This window comes from Perognathus longimembris, chromosome 3 (assembly GCF_023159225.1).
Source record: "Perognathus longimembris pacificus isolate PPM17 chromosome 3, ASM2315922v1, whole genome shotgun sequence".
NCBI classification, from domain to species: Eukaryota; Metazoa; Chordata; class Mammalia; order Rodentia; family Heteromyidae; genus Perognathus; species Perognathus longimembris.
Genome location: NC_063163.1, coordinates 85,760,851 through 85,777,333, shown reverse-complemented (window position 1 = coordinate 85,777,333; position 16,483 = coordinate 85,760,851). Strand labels below are relative to the sequence as shown.

The following is a 16,483-nucleotide window of genomic DNA, read 5'->3' as shown; positions in this document are numbered from 1 at the left end:
CACTGGAGGAGGCAGAGATCAGAGAACCAGAGTTCAAAGCTGCCCTTATCTCCAGTTAAGGACCAAAAGTTGAAAGTGGAGCTGTACCTCAAGCAGTAGAGACCAGCCTGAATGAACAAGACGAGACAAGGCTCAAACCGTGAGTTCAAGCCCCAGTACCCGCGCACACGCACACACAGGATGAGGACAAGGTTTATCCGCTTGGACTTCCTTTGTGCCCCCTTCCCCCCATTTCCTAACCGGGTGTGCCAAATTCCCGGCCAGGAACATTCTGCTCACAACCTTCCAGGGCCGGGAACGAAGGAGTCCATATTTCCCCACCACTGCCCCCAGGCTCGTCAGGACAGAAGCTTATCTCCTCCAATCAGTGTACTTAAGGACGACTCCCCTGGCTTTCTCGCTTTCCCCTCTGGCGGAGCATGGAGCCCCACCTCAGGACCTTTGCACTTGCGGTCTCGTTAGCCAAGAAGGCCCTCCACTCCAAGCTTATCAGGGCCGGATCCCCGAGTCAGAGGAGGGAGTGTCTCAGCTTAAATGTTCCTTCCTGCGGCCCCCAAAGCGCTCCTCCGCAGTTTGTCACCTTCAAAGCTAGAGCCTCTGCTGGGGTCTCCGTCCCCTCCCCGTGGCCGCCTCGGGGGGGCCCCCGGAACCCGGGGCCGGGCACGTCCTGTGGCAAGCGCGTTTCTGGCGGGTCCTGTGTGGCCTTGGGTCTCCAGCGCCCGCGAGGGAGCCCGGAACTCCGTGTGCCGGGGAGCCGGTGCCCGCGGAGCCCGCGGCGCGCAGGGCCGGCCCGGGTGCCCCCGGCGGCGAGGCGGGAGCCCGGGCGCCGGGCCGGGGCGTGGGCGGCGCTTCCTGTCGGAAGGGAGGGCTGGAGGGAGGGGAGCCCGCACTCCTCTCCTCCGCCCGGGGTCGGGCCGGCGGCCGAGGCCACCCTCGCCCCCACGGAGCCTTCGGGGAGAGGTAAGGAGCCGGGGCGCGCAGGGCCGGGCCGCCGGCACCGCCGAGGCCTTCGGGGCGCACGGCGCCCCAGCTGCAGAGAGGGGCCGGGCAGCCAGACGGCTCGACGCCGACGGAACTGGGGGGCAGAGCCCGCACGAGGTGGGGCGGGCCGGCTCCGGGCGTCGCGGAGCACGGGCAGTGGGGGGTCCGCCGGGTGGAGAGGAAAGCCGCGGTCGCGGCGGAACCGCCAGCGGGCGCAGATAGGGCCCCGCTACCGCGAGCCGCGGGGGCGCGCCCCCTCCGGGCCGGGCACGGAACCCTGCCACGCCCCCTCGAGGCCACGCCCTCGTCACGCCGAGCAGCCCCCCTGTGGGTGGGGCCAAGGATGCCGGGCTCCGTCCCTCCGCAATCTTAAACTGCGCGACCAGAGGAAAAGAGACACGCTTGTGGGCGTGGCTTGTGGGGCTCCGCCCTTCCACGCCGGGCTTGCGTCTGGAGTCTCGGAACCTAACCGGACGCCCGGCAGCGGGAGGCTGGGCGTGGCGCGAGCAGGCTCCGCCTCTCCACCCAGTCGCTCGCGGAGAGGGGGCGTGGCCACCAGAGGTCACGCCCCCGCGGGCGCTCCCTCCTCCCCCGCGCTCCGGACCCCGCGCTCTGGGCCGGTTCCTCTTTACATAACGGCGTGGGGCGGCATGGGCTCGGGCCACCGCCTCCGCCTGGCCGCCCGCCCGGACTGTCGCGGCCCGCCGTGGCCTCGGCGGGGCCCGGGGACGCATTCTCCCGCAGCTGTCAAGTGCTCGCGGCGGAAATGATGAGGCGCTGGCCATCTTCCGAGCCCGGGTTTCCTGCCTGAGCCCTGCTCCGGAGCCGCCAGCGCGGGAGACGACGCGCCCGGGCCGAGGGCCCGCCCGTCCCGCGGGGCTTCGTGGGGCCGGCGGCGCGTGACGCCATGGGCTGGTCGGGCCCGGAACCCCAGTGTGAGAGGTGAGCCGCCTCGGCGGCGGGAGGGCAGCGCGGGGCTCCGGCACCCCGAGGGCGCGGGGCGCGGGGCCGCACACGTGCCGCGGTGGCGCGCGCGGCCCGCACCCAGGCCCCTAGCGGGGCGGGGCGGGGAGGCGGCGGGAGGAAGGGCGCCCTCACTCCCCGGCCCGAGCCATGTGTCTGCGAAGGCAGCCGCGAGGGCTGGGGGTCGCCGGGGTAAGGCGTCCGGAGCCCGGGTCTTCCTGGTCGGGGGCTCCCGCGGAGGGTCGGCCCTGCGCCCTCAGCCCCGCAGACTTCCCCTCGGGCCCGGGAGCTTTGGGAGCTCCGCACTGGAGGGAGCGGGCAGGGGTCGCCCGCCCGCCCCGCTGCTTTTGCTTGCGTTTCCTCAATTCGTTTCCCTTCCCCATTCTTGGCCATGAGGTAGGTGAGGGGGTCAGGGCTGGCAGCTGGGGGCCGGCAGAGGGGCCTGGCTGGCGGGAGCGCAGGAAGTGAAATCCCGTCGTGGGTGGGGGCTGTGGACAAAGCACAGGCCTGGCTGTGACCTCTGCAGGCCCAGGCCAGCCTGGGGGACACGAGGGTCTGAGACCTGACCCGGACCCCCGACCCCCGTAGCCTGCTGGGGCCCACTGAGCCATCCAGCCTCCCTCGGCCAGGGTCTCCAGGAATTAGAGTGCAGACCTGGCCGAGGGATCCCCGGGACCGGGGGAAGGGGTGTGTGGGGGCACGACAGGCAGAGGTGGCCTGGGCGGGCTGGGCTGCAAGCACAGACCAGAGCCAACTGGGGAAGTCGGGAGGGGAGGGGTTTTCAGTGCAGGTTTTCTGAGCCTTTCCCACAGCTCCCTCTGGGAGGGAACCCCCTGTGAGCGTATGGGTGAGCATTTCTGGAACTCCTGCCAGCCCCAGCTGGGGAGGGGATGGCCTGAGGTGCCAGTAGCTGGGCCTGGGGCCTTCAAGGTTGCACTGTTGGCAAAGAAGGGGGCAAATTCTAGAAGCTGACCCTCTACCCTCTTGTGCATTTGGGCCCCTTGCCACCTCAGTGAGGCTTTAATAAAGGAGTGGGTGAAGACACCTGCCTGCCTACCTGCCGGGGTGGCTCTCCAGGCCCTTGGTTCAGGGGTGGTTGGGGAGTACCTGTGTTCTAGCAGTGGTATTGTCACTTGCTTCCTCAGCTCCCTGGATCTTCTTGGCTGGAAGGCCTAGCTCAGCCTCAGTTTCCTCTGCTGTCACGTAATGGGACAACCATACCCACGACAGGATTCCAGAAGTTTGAGGGTGGCTGTTGTAGTGGGATTGTTACTGCCTTGTTGAGGTTGATGGCTTGTTTTCCACCCTTGGCCTTGGTATTTCTGCAAGGGAACAGAACTTTCTTGGGCAGCCCCGCAGCAGTTCGTGGAGCCGCCCAGCTCCGGAGGCAGCCTGGGCCTGCAGCTGCCAATGGCCTGGCTTGCCAGAGGCACCCTTTGAGCCCAGGATGCCTAGTCCTGCTGGCCACCTTGACAGCCTTGCCTGAGTGTTACCCTTCCTCCGTGGTGCAGGGCTGGAGGCCCCAACAAGGACGCCTAGCTGTCCCCAGAGAGGAGACAAGAGTGTTCCCTCGGTGGGAGGGACCTAGTGGGGAAGAGTCCCCTTCCGGGCCCCTCCTCTTGTGGCTGTGAATCCTTGGGTAGGCTCCTTATTCTCTATATATGTGAAGGGGTTTTGACAGCCCTGAGGCCTTAGTGCCTCAGTGAATGCCAGTTTAGTGTGTACTAGCTAGCACTTGGTGAGTACCAGCTGGTGCTCAGTGGTCATTAGGCAACTAAGCAGGACTTCCATGTGTACTTCCACTTCTCCGAGATCCGAGCAGGCCCTGGAGTCAAGTTGAGTCAGGTCCAGGCTCTGCCAGCTTCAGCCAGGAGGCCTTGGGCATGATACATGGCCTTCCTTAGGATGTGGCCAAGAGTCACACCCCCTCTGTGTGATTGTGGGAAGCATGGAACTGGAACTGGAACTGGAACTGTGGGGACTTAATTGCCCAGGCTGTATGACTTCGGGCCTGTCCCTCCCTCTCTGAGCTTAAGTCTTCTCATCTGTAAAGTGGGGGTACTGGTGATTACCGCAAGGAAGCATGCAGTGAGTGCTCAACAAGTGCAGGCCAAGAGAGGCTGGCACTTCCTTCCTGGGATTCCTAGGGCCCCTGTGTGATGAGCATCCCTGATCCCTGGCTGGTTGGGATTAGAAGGTGTGTGTCTGTCTGTGTGTGTGTGTGTCTCTGTGTCTGTGTGTGTGTCTGTCTGTGTCTGTGTGTGTGTGTTCTGAGAGAGGGATGGTGGAAGCTGCTTGGTCCAGCCCAGCCTGCTTCCCAGACACCTGCTCTCCCCAAGGAGACAGGCTGCAAGTTGCCCAGGGAAGTGGCTTGGTAGGGGGTCACTTGCTGGGTCAGGCCTAATTGGACCCAGGAGCCCTGTATCCCACCCTTTGGGGGCTTGACGTCCTTCCAGGAGTGAGTAGGGCCAGGACTTGGCCACAGGTCTTGGGACTCAGTGGGACACAGCTCACTGGGCCTGCTGTCTGAGCAGCCAGCATTCCTTGGCCAGCCCTTGGGGGTCTCTCTGGCTAGCACTGGCTGTGCAGCCCTGAGTTCTCTCACCAATGGGGACACCCCAGGGGAGCAGGTCCTCCTGGCTGCCTGCCCTGCCCCAGCCCAGCCTGGCCGGAAACCCAGCAGCTGAGCAGATGGCTGGAAGATTTTTTCCTCCCACGCCACCCTGTCAGGGGTCGGCAGGGGGGCCAGGCTGTGGGCTTCCTCGTGAGCCAGGCCTGGAGCCCCTGGGGGCCTGCCCGGATGTGGCCCCCTCCCCCTGCGGCAGTGGAGGCCTGGGGGAGGAAGTCTGTGCCCTGCCTGCTAGCAGGGCTGACTCACAGTGCGCCTTGGGGAGTCCCAGACTTGGGGCTAGGGTTCAGAATGTGGCCCGTGGAGGTGGACACAGAAGGCCTTTGGCACCAAGTCTGCACTTGGGGACTGTGTTCAGGGGTCTTCTTGAGGCGGGCCCCGAGGGGGTGACATTGGGGGAGGGGTGCGCAGGATGTGCTGGGCACCAGCCCTGCCGCTGTCCCAAAGCTCGTGGTGCAGGAGGAGGCTGGCAGGCAGCAGGGTGTGTGTGCCCCCTGGTTCTGGGCAGAGAATTGTGCAGGGAAGAAGAAGCTTGGCGTTTTCCCTTCCAAATGTAGTTGGGTTGCTAGACTTGGGGACAGAGGAGGCCAGGGGACATTTCCAGTTGTGGCACACTGCGCTGGCCTGGTCACTGTCTCTAGGCACAAGTGATCCTGGGGGAGAGTTGGGCTCGCTGGCATTTCCCCGGGACCTGGTGGTTTAACCAGGATATGTGTGTCTGACCGCAAAGGCAAGCGAGTGCCTGTTGTCCCCTCACCTTCCTGAGCTCCTAGGGGCAACCTGAGCTGTGATGGGGAACGCAAATGTGCCTGGGGCTGGGAGCCATCCTGGAGGCCGCCTAGGAGGAGGCGCCCCTCACAGGGTATGAGCTCTTTTAACTTCAAACCATAAACCCACACAGAAGCCCAGGTCTGCGCCCCAGTCACAGTGCTATCCAGGTAGTGGCTGGAGAGGCTGTGCTTTGGGGCCTCTGGTCAGAGGCCTCCTGCAGCTGAGGCTTGAGGCACCTGGGCTGGGGAGGGAGGTATTGGGTGGGGAGCACCAGGCCCCTCCCCATGTTGCTGGCCTTGGCAGGCCCTAAACAGCACAGTTGGGGGTTGTGTCACAATTGGGTCCTAGTCTGCAGCCCACCCCCACCCACTGCAGGCCCAGAGCTGTGGAGGGGCACCCTATCCTGCAAGGCAGGCCAGAGGCCTCTGCATAGGGAGGATGGCTCTGGTGGCCTGGGACATGGGTGCCACCTCCCCAGATGCTCTTGTAGTCCACACCCAGGCTGCCAGGGCTCCAGTGATGGTGAATGATTGCTTCCTGCCCAGAGCTCAAGTCTAGGGACCCAGGCTTCATACAGGGCTCCCTTTGCCTGCAGTGGCAGGTCATTAGGCTGCCATAACCCCGTGCCTTCCTGCGGCCAGCTCCCCTCTGCCAGTCCATCTCTCAGGCTCCAGCCTCAGCTGGCATCTCCATATGCCATTCCCCACCTGCCAGGGCCACCCTGAGAAGACTTTTATGGGGCTTCCACGGCCCCCAGCCGGACTTCCCTGGCTGCCACTGCTCTCCAGCAGACAGGCCTGGCACTGCTCTGAGCAGACAGGGCTTACCATGCCTCTTGTCAGCCACAGCTGGGCTTCAAGACTAAGACGACTGACTCACGGCACAAACGGGGACAGGTGTGGCCTGTGCCTGGGAGGCAGCTGGCCCAGGGGCTGGGTCAGTGCTTGAGGCTGGCCGCTGTGCGCAGACATACATCCATGGAGCTCCTGCCTGTGGGAGGAAGGACAGACAGTGGTAGTGGGCCCCATTCTCAGGGGCTCCTTGTTTTGGTGTGGAGTTGGCCACTAAGGAACTCCAGGCTATGCTACCTACTTGGAAGGTGGAGATGAGGAAGATCATGATTGAGCCAAGCCCTATGAAAACCCCATCTCAGCTAGTAGCTGAGTGTGTGGTACCGATTATCGTAGGTAAATGCATATAGGAGGTATAAACGGGAGGATCATGGTCCAGGCTGGCCCCGGATAAAATGTGAGACTACCCCTCCCCTTACTCGAAGAACTAAGGTGAAGGGGATTAAAGACATGGTTCAAATGGTAGAGTGCCTGCCTAACAGCATTGAGCTCTGTGTTCAAACCCCAGCACTGCTCAAAAGAAAAGAAACCTCAGACTGTTGAACAGTGGCATGGGACCCTTGTGTGGAAGGACAGCCGAGGAATGGCTGCTTCTGTGACCTGCCAGAAGCAGATAGGCAGGGCCTCCCCCAGGGTGACTGGGGGTGGGTCACAAGGCCAGCACCTTGTAACATTTGCTTGGCCAGTAGGGAACTCTGTCACAGAGGCCTGGGCAGCCTCAGTCAGTGTGTGTCCCCGCTGATGAAGCCAGCAGAGCCTGCCTGTCATGCCCCAGGACCCACAAACTGCCGGCACAGTGGGGCCTCAGGAGCCTGCTAGGAGCCAGTGAGAATGGATGCCGGTGGCACTCGTGCCTGTGCTTTTCTTTCACACCAGAGCTGCCAGTCCAGCCGTGGGGGAGGAAGGCTCCGGCCCTCCACTCAGCACTGAGGACAGCAGAGGGGGAGGAAGCCCCCCCTGCCTAGAAGGGCTCCCAGATGGCCTGAGCCAGCAAGTGTCTGCCAGGCCTGGGCCTCCCCACCAGGGCAGGAGAGACATCTTTGCATACCTTGAAGAGTCTTATTTGTTTCTTCCTTTTTATATTTAGTGTATGGATGTGGACCCCCTCTTCATCATAACTTAAAAGGTGGACAGCAGCACCCCCAACCTTTTCCAACTCAGTCTTCCTAGCACTCCCCCTCAGATGGCCCACGGAGGCAGAGCACTATGAAGTAAGTCCCTTAACTAGAAACAGGTGGTTCTGGGATTGGACCCAGGCACCAGAATGGCTATTCTGGCGCCAGAAATTGCACTCAGGGCCTTGTGCTTGCTTCTGGCATTCTACCATTTTATTCATGCCTTCAGTCTTGTTTTGTTGGTCATGGCGCTTGAACTCAGAGCCTGGAAGTGCTCCAACACTTTTTTTTTTTTTCTGGTTGGTCCTGGGGCTTGAACTCTGGGCCTGGGCACTGTCCCTGAGTTCTGCTGGCGCTCTACCACTTGAGCCACAGCGCCACTTCCGGCTTTTTTGGTGGCTCATTGGCCTTAAGTCTCAGGAACTTCCCTGCCTGGGCTGGCCTTGAACTGTGATCCTCTGGGCCCAGCCTCCTGAGTGGTTGGGATCCTTGGGTCCCTCCGGTCTGCATCTTGTCCTCACTGCACCCTCTGCCCACTGCCGGCTGTTTAGGGACCCGGGGGCTGTGGGCCGCGGGGGGCGGGTGGTCTTGCTGCCCCCCACGCCCGTGTCCTCCGCCTGTGTCTTTCAGCCTGGCCGCCGCACCTCGCCCCCTGCCATGAGCGGGCCCACCCTGCAGCCCCCGGCCGCCTCCAGCTCAACCCCAGGCGCGCCGGCGGGGCCGTCGCGGGGCTGGGCGGAGTTCTGCGAGCTGCACGCGGCGGCGGCGGCCCGCGCGCTGGCCCGCCAGTACCGGCTTTGGGCGCTCGGGCACCCGCAGCAGGCGCCGCGCGCCGAGCTGGTGTCTCTGCACTTCGCCGACCTCTTCCAGCGCCACTTCCGCCGCGAGGTGCGCGGGGCCCCGCCGGGCCGCGACTACCGCGCCGCGCCCCGCGCGCCCGGCCTGCCCAAGGCGCGCAGCACCGAGGAGCTGGCCGCGCCCGCGCCGCCCGCCGCCGGCTCCCTGCGCCAGCTGCGCCGCGGCCTGCGCCACCTCTTCCGCCGCCGCTCGGCCGGGGAGCTGCCCGCCGGCCCCGACCCGGACACGGACGCCGGCCCCGCCGACACGGACGCCGGCCCCGTCCGGCCCGGCCCCGCGCGGAAGCGGCTGCCCTGGAGCCTGGGTCGCGAGCCGCCACCCGAGGCCCTCAAGGAGGCGGCGCTGCGCTACAGCCTGGCCGACGAGGCGGCCATGGATAGCGGCGCGCGCTGGCAGCGGGGCCGCCTGACACTGCGCCGCGCCCCGGAGCCCGGAGATCCCCGCGGCCGAGTGCTGGAGCTCTTCGACCCGCCCAAGGTAGGCACGGGACGCGCCCCTTCCCACCCCGTCCCTTCCCTCCCTTCTCCGCGGGAGCGCATCCTGGGTCTCCCTCGCTGTCTCTGGCCTCGGAGGGTCCCCTGGGCTCTGATGTCTGAACACTCAGCCCCGGGGTGGCTCCACACGGAGCCTGCGCCCTGCCGAATCCCCCCATCCGCTGGGACAGCCTGGCCGAGGAGCGCCGGGAGCAGGACGCCTCTGCTCTGCGCGCCCCTTCCCCGCAGGGCACAGGCTCGGGGACCCGTACTGCAGTGGATGCTGTGGGCTCCCAGCGCTAGCTGGGGAGCAGCCCTGAGGCGAAGCCTGTGGGTCTCCTGCTGAGCAACCCGTGCTCCCTTGATGCAGATTCTCTTTCATTTGAAACATGGTCTACCTGTGTAGCCCAGGCTGTCCCAGAACTGAGGATCCTCCTGTCTTCACCTTCCCATCTCTTGCTGCTGTTATCTCCTCTTCCTGCCAGAGCTTGAACTCAGGGTCTTTCACTTACTCTGGCTTCCTGCTCACAGCTTGTTACCTGGAGATGGAGCCTCGCCATGTTTTCTGCTTGGGCTGGCTCCAGATCTCAGCTTCCTGCTTAGCTAGGATTCCAGGTGTAAAAACCGCCAGCATCCATCTGGCTTGTAGTTTTCCTTATTGATGGAAGACTTAAAAAAATAGTTTGGACACCTCTACATATGTTTTATTAATTTGAACTTCTTTGTCAGTTATGGGGTATGAGCCAGCAGCACCTGGCTTCTCCTGTATTTCTCACTTCATTTTCCACAACAAAGGGTTTTTTTTTGAGAGAGGATTTTGTTATGTAGCTCGGGCTGGTCTGGAACTTGAGATCCTCCCGCCCCTGAACTTGAGTGTGTCCATTTCTGGCTTGGAGTTAGCATTTTACTGAAATCCAGTGTGTTAAATTGCTTTCCTGTGTGCCGTGTACTGTGTCCTAAGAATCTGGGCTTCCAGGGGCACCGGTGGTTCACACCTGAAATCCCAGCTACTCAAGAAGTTGAGAGCTGAGGATTACAGTTTGAAGGTACCCTGGGCAGAAAAGCCCTCAAGACTCATCTCCAGCAAAACAAAACAGGAGGCATGGTTAAGTACTGGCACAGACTAAAATCTTTGCCTTGGGAGGGGTGTGTGTGTGTGTGTGTGTGTTTTGCTTCTGGGGCTTGACCTTAGGGCTTGGGTGCTGTCTGATCTCTTTTGCTCAAGGCTAGCACTCTATTACTTTAAGCCACAGCACCACTTCTGTTTCTTGGCAATTAATTGGAGATAAATTGGCTTTGAACCATGATCTTCAGACCTCAGCCTTCAGCGTAGTTAGGATTACAGGTGTGAGCCACCAGTGCCTGGCTTTTACAGGAGTCTTGAGTTTTGTTTCTGGAGTGTTCTTGTAGGCCTGAGGGCTGTGTGGACTTGGTTTTGGGTGTGCACACACTGTCTTCCCCTGCTGGGGATCATGCTGTGAATTCCTCTGTCCCTGGGGCCCTGCTTGATGCCCACGTGGTCTGAAGGAAGATTAGCAAACCCAGTGTGGTAGGGGGCTGGAGGACACCGAGAGGCTTCCAAGCCTCCGTCTCCCTGTGCCCACCTAATGGGGCTGTGGCACTGCACAGACTGGGAATAGCCCTGGCTCCTCGGCAGCAGGGGGCCTGCACCTCTGCTCACAGGCTGGGCTCAGCTGGGGGGGGGGGCAGCTAGCCTGCCTGCTGCAGCCCCCAGACAGGCCCCAGGTGGCCATGGTGGGAGGCACCTGTCACTTCAAGTGGGGGGTAACTTTGTTGCAGCCTCAACAGGGGGTTGGGTGAGGCCATCTGAGGCAGCTGTGGTTGAGACAGGTGTAGAGGCCATGGCCTTTGGGTTTCAGTGACACTTGGCAGGCAGACCGGAGCTGGCATGGCCCTTATCCCCAAGCCTGGGCCTTTGGAAGAGTGGGGTGACCCTCCTGGGGTCAGGAAGTGCTAGTCTTAAGATTTAGGAGTGGAGGAATGGCAGGTGCAAAGGCCCTGCAGTGGGCAGGAGCCAAGCCTGTGTGAAGCAGCAGGATTGGGTTGGAGGGAGCAGAATGCAGGATTGGGAAGGTGGGGCCAGATCAGGTGGGGCCTCAGACAAGGTGTTTGCTGTAGGAGCCTCCTGAGTGCCTAGATTCAGAAGGCTCAAGGTCACCTCCCCTCTTACCAAGTTGTGAGTGGAAACAGTAGTAGACCAGAGGAAACTTCTGGAGCCACCTGTGGTCTCCTGCATGAGGCGGACAGTTGGCACGGCCTCCTAGAGAGTTTGTTTGGCTCTAGACACTGGCTGAGCAGGGCCTGAGGGGAGCTGTGCGCTCCAGCTCGCCTCTCCACTACCTGGGTCATGCACTCAGAGCCAGCAGGGGCTCCTGGTCCCCACCAACCAGCTCGCAGCAGTGGGGGAGGGCACAGCCATGCACAGGAGGTCATCATTGCGGGGAGCCAAGTTCCCGGCCTCCCATCTGCCCAGGCCTGCGGTCCCTCCATCGTGGCCTCCCACAGTGACTGGGTGGCAGGAATGCAGAACCCAGCCCGGCTCTCAGGGAGTGTGGATGTGGTTGCTGTGCAACCCAGGAAACCGAGGCAGAGAGGCCAGAGGAGCCACTGGGAAAGAGGAAGTGGGGCGCACTTCCTCCTGTGGCGGCAGGAAGCCAGGCAGAGGACCAGGGACCGCAGGACAGCAGCCCTGGCTCTCCGCAGCCTCCAGGCTGCCGTGATCCTCACTTTGACTTGTTAGTTTCCACATCCCACAAGGCCGGGCTTTGTGCCCATGGCCCCATACTCGGGGCTTGACAGGACCCCTGTGAGGTCAGTGGCTGGAAGAAAAGGGGGTGAGAGCAGGGCTCCTGTGGACCTGGACCTATTTTGGGGTTCTCTCTAAAACTGGTTTTGAAAAAGTGCATTGCTGCATAGAAAGCCCGGCCACAGTGAACGGCAGCCTGCATGGAGCTTGCTGAGCCAGCGCCAGCCCTGTGGGCCCTGGCGTCTTCGCCAGCTTAGGGCCCTGTGCCCACCGCCCCTCCTCGGGCCAGCTTCTCCAAGGCTGGTGGTACATTTAAAGTTGTTTCAGGGGAAGCTGGGTGCTGTTGGCTCACGCCTGTAACCTAACTACTCAGGAGGCTGAGACCTGAGTATCATGGTTCAAAGCCAGCTCAGGCAGGAAAGTCTGTGAGGCTATTTCTAAATGTACCACCAGAAAGCTGGAAGTGGAGCCGTGGCTCAAGTAGTAGAGTACCAGCCTTGAGCAAAAAGCTCAGGGACAGCACCCATGCCCTGAGTTCAAGTCCTAGGAGTGGCAAAAAATGTTTGGGGGGCTGCCGGCATGAGGCTTGATGAAGGTCAGGAAGGGGCACAGGCAGCTGGGCAGGCTGAGCCCCCATCTCAGCTCTCAGCCTCGAAGTGGAGCTGGAGTCAAGACGTTGGCTTCTGAGCCTGTTTCTCTGTGTGGCTGGCTAGCTGCCACGGCACCTGCCGGGCTCAGTGAGGTCCAGACCGTGGGGTCCCGCCCTGAAGGGGCTGGGTGCCCCCTCCCCAGCTAGTTGTCGGCAGGTTGTGGAAATCCCCTGTCCACTCTGAACAGAGAGGAAGAAGAGGAAACGGGGTGCACAGGAAGATCTCACGTGTCCCTGCCGGGTCTGAGGGGGGCTTCCTCTCTGGGGCCCTGCTCTCCACTCTCCTCCCCCCAGGCTGCGGAAGCAGTGTCACCTGCTTGGAGGGCCTGGGCCGGGTAATCTAGGAAATGGGTGGCCTGGCTTCCTGCCTTGTGGGTGTGTGGGGTTGTCTAAACCCTTCTGGGGGCTCCCACTTGCCAGGCTCGGGCCCTGGCTCACGGGCCCCCAGATGCCGTTCTGTGACTCTGGGCACTTAATGGGTTTTGAATCTTTTTCTGTGTTGTTAAATGTTCAAGGACTTATTCTTGGAAGGCGGAAACTGGAGGATCCAACTGGAAGTTGGGCAAAGGCAGAGGGAATTGTGAGACTCCCATCTCTACCAGTGGCCAAGTGTGCCATACCCAGTGGTCCAGCGGAGGTAACCCCAGCACGAAGCCAGACCCTACCTTGGGGATGACCAACCTAGAAAGGGGCTGGAGGCTCCGCTCAAGCAGTAGAGCCCTTGCCAAGCAAGCTTGAGGCTAAGTTCAAAGTTCAGTGCAGTACCACCATCACCGTAAAGGAGAGCCTTAAACACCCTGGCCAGGACCCCAGGGCCCAGAGGGGCTCTGAGTGTGGGGTATGGCTCAATGCCCAAACATGCCTTTGTCATGCAAAGCCCTGAGTTCAAACCCTAGTGCTGCCAAAAATAATGCAGTTGAGAGAGTAGCACAGCCCTCATGAGTTCTCAGGACACCTCCTGGGTACAAGGGCACCCTACTCCCCTCCCCCCACCACCTGCCTGCCCCTACAGTTCACATAATTATGGCATGTGTGGCTTTGGCTTAGCCCAGGCCGTTTGTTCTGTGTGTGCCCAGGGCCCGGGTGCTCAGCCTTATTTGTTTTAAATAGTAACGAACTTGAGATTAGAAACTCATATGCACTTTCCTCACTGAGCTTTGAACTGTGATCTTCAGATCTCAGCCTCTTGAGTAGCTAGGATTACAGGCATGCACCATGAGTGCCTGGCTAGGAATGCCATTTGAGTCTGGCCTGTCATGTGCTTTGTTTCTTCTGATGGTCAAATATTCCACGGCAAGAATTTGTTTTCTTTATTCTGCGTTAGACCGTGTGCTGTGGGGTGCAGTGTGTGGTGCTCACGGGGGTGCCTGTGCTCCTGTGGGGATGGCGCCACCGGAGCGAGACATGCCTTGGAGAAGCTGCCAGATTTTCTTTCCTGCTGGAGACTTGAACTCTGGGCCTGGGCACTGTCCCTGAGCCTCTCTGTGCTCAAGGCTAGCGCTCTACCCCTTGAGCTATTGGAGATGAGTTTCATGGACTTAAATGCTGACTTCATACACAATCCTCAGATCTCAGCCTCCTGAGTAGCTAGGGATCAAAGACGTGAGCCGCTGGTGCCCTGCTTGCCAGATGGTAGCAGTTTTACAGTGCCAGTCTTCCCAAGACGGGGTGGAATACACCCCTCAGATCTGCTCCCTGCCCTCTTCTGGGTGAATTGTAGCTGTGGGTGGGAGCCTCTTGCTGAGCATAGTTGGCTGTTTCTCTTTTTAAAAGCCAAGGATGTGAATGTGCATGCATGTATGTGCAAGTGGGAGCAGATTCCCAGGTTCCTGGCAGTGAGCAGGGGTAGCGGCCTGTGGAATTGGTGTGGTGAGCCCGCTTCTCTTGGCACCCCACTCCTAAAGCTGGCGATAGACCAGCAGTTCTAGCCAGCTGGGGGCACTTGGTTGAGGGCAGACTGTGCCACTTCTTGGTGCCAGGAGTGTCTCAGTGCAGGACAACTGACTGAGATTGGGCTTGGCTTGTGCCCATGTACCTGCCCCTCCAGGAAATGACAGTGAGGGCTCAGTCTAGGCACTTGGCCTCCCCACAACCACCAGCAGTGGTGGCTGTCTGACACTCAGCGCAGGAGCCAGGCAGGCTAGGGAGGGACCTGGGGAACCTGCTGGTCAAGAGGGGCTTTGTGTCCCTCGCTGTGATGTGTGAGGGGGGGCATGCCTAGGGCATGGGAACTCACTCCCACTCAGGTGACTGTATGTGAACTGGGGTGCTGCCTGCTGGAGGGCAAGGATGGCTGCACGTGGGGCACCCCCCATCTGTGGTGGGGGGGCAGTGGGTATTTCCATTCCTACCTGCTCCCCTGGAGAGAAGGTGGCGAGGGGTATTGGCAGCCCATGTCCAGGTCCTAGGTGGTATGCCAGGTTACTGACAGTCTAGGAGTGATGTGGTGCTCTTTAAAGTCCCCATCTCCCTGTAATCCCAGCTGTTCAGGAGGCTGAGATCTGTGGATTAATAAGGTTCAAAGCCAGCCAAGGCAGCAAAGTCTGTGGAGGTAGTTTTTTGTTGTTTTTGCTTTTTGCCAGTCCTGGGGCTTGAACTCAGGGCTTGAGCACTGTCCCTGACTTCTTTTTTGCTCAAGGCTAGCACTTTGCCACTTGAGCCACAGCGCCATTTCTGGCCTTTTCTATATATGTGGTGCTGAGGAATCGAACCCAGGGCTTCATGTATACGAGGCAAGCACTCTTGCCACTAGGCCATATTCCCAACTCAGTCTGTGGAGTTTTTGCCTCCAATTAGCCACCAGAAGCCATTAGTGGAGCTGTGATTAAGTGATGGAGCACCAGTCTAGAGCAGAGCAGCCTGGGGGACAGCCCCAGGACTGGAGCCCATACAAGGGTCTTCCTGGCATGGAGCTGCAGGAGTGGGGCGGCTGGGCACCATGGAGCTTTGACACGTCCCCTTACAAGAGGATAAACTTGGGACAAGGGTTGTTCAGCTGCCTATGCAGACCTGAGGACACAGACCTTCCAGCACAGGCCTGATGTCTGCTGAGCAGATGAGCATCCCCACCCGTCCCACTAGGGATGGGGGTAGTGAGGGGAGAGTGGAGCATAGCCTATTGATCCACCAGCTGCCAGACAGGATACAGAGGGGTCAGGGCACGGTGTAGGTAGCTGTGCGGGCAGTGAGGCCGTGACCTTTCACCATCAGTTTCCTAGCCTGAGCGTTGCTGGCTGCCTGCCTGCTGCAGTGGGCCACGTCCTGTCCACATGGGACTTGCACACTGGGTACTGGGCTCTTTTGGAACCGAGAAGGAGGCCATCTGTTCTGTTTCTCTGGGCCTGTCCTGTCCTGCAGATCTTGCTAAGGGCAGGGGCAGGGAAAGCAGTGCCTGCTGAGGTGCAGGGCATGGGAAGGAGCCCGAGGCCACTCCCCTGTGCTGGGCCATGGGTTTGGTTGCCCCAAGGAAGCATGTTGCGGGTGCCAGGAGGAGGGCACGTTCCAGTGGTCCCAGCCTGCGTGCTGCAGTCCCATGCACCCCGGGCTCCGTGGCCATGTGCCTTGGTGGTGGGGTGGCGAGTGCATAGGCAGCCCTGCTTCCTGGACAGCAGTAGAGGGAGAAGAGCAGGAGCCGAGCCTTGTGTGCCTTCGTCTCCAGAGCTCCAAGCCCAAGCTGCAGGCAGCCTGCTCCAGCATCCGTGAGGTCCGGCGCTGCACCCGCCTAGAGATGCCCGACAACCTGCACACCTTTGTGCTGAAGGTGAGCACTCTCCACCTGAGGGAACCCCCCTCCCAGACAACCTGCACACCTGTGCAAAGTCCCATCTGCATACCTTTCCTGCCGTGCCAGGTGAAAGACCGGACGGATATCATCTTTGAGGTGGCAGATGAACAGCAGCTAAATTCCTGGATGGCAGAACTCCGGGATTGCCCAGGGTGAGCTGCACCCCAGCTTTGGCAGCAACCCTGCCACCCCTTCCCAACTGCCTCGCTCCTCACAGCCAGCTTCTCCTCCACAGGCTGGACAGCGTGGATGCCGAGGCTGCTCCTCCCTCAGCGGGGGAACCCGGCTCCCCCAGATTCCCCCAGGGAAGTGCAGACTCCCTGGACCAAGGTGCGAGTGTGGCTCCATCTCTGGGTGTGCTGGGGCAGCCCAGCTCACCCCTGCTCATGGCTGTCTTCCTTGCCAGGCACATTTCCTGGGACACTGCCCGACCAGGCCTGCCAAAAGACTGACCACTTTCTGTCCTGCTACCCCTGGTTCCACGGCGCCATCTCCAGGGTGCGGGCAGCACAGCTGGTCCAGCTGCAGGGCCCCGATGCCCATGGTGTGTTCCTGGTGCGCCAGAGCGAGTCCCGGCGCGGAGAATATGTGCTCACCTTCAACTTTCAGGGCAGAGCCAAGGTAGGCCAGGGTGGTGGGTGG

General features: G+C 61.2%; 1 protein-coding gene across 5 annotated transcripts in view; it reads left to right on the top strand.

The window, feature by feature from the left end:
• Positions 1 to 305: 305 nt before the first annotated feature.
• The window catches only part of Sh2b3 (SH2B adaptor protein 3), a 28,184-nt gene continuing 12,006 nt past the window's right edge, over positions 306 to 16,483 (top strand). For 2 of the 5 annotated variants that reach the window (XM_048342949.1, XM_048342947.1), the window contains exons 1-7: positions 1,637 to 1,923; positions 7,283 to 7,406; positions 7,941 to 8,645; positions 15,716 to 15,817; positions 15,908 to 15,993; positions 16,077 to 16,171; positions 16,248 to 16,462. In XM_048342949.1, the coding sequence (XP_048198906.1) occupies positions 7,968 to 8,645; positions 15,716 to 15,817; positions 15,908 to 15,993; positions 16,077 to 16,171; positions 16,248 to 16,462 (1,176 nt within the window). In that variant the 5' untranslated portion in view covers positions 1,637 to 1,923; positions 7,283 to 7,406; positions 7,941 to 7,967. Of the gene's footprint in view, positions 961 to 1,628; positions 1,924 to 7,085; positions 7,407 to 7,940; positions 8,646 to 15,715; positions 15,818 to 15,907; positions 15,994 to 16,076; positions 16,172 to 16,247; positions 16,463 to 16,483 lie in introns of those variants that run through there. The other 3 variants (XM_048342946.1, XM_048342948.1, XM_048342945.1) reach the window with 3 other exon arrangements.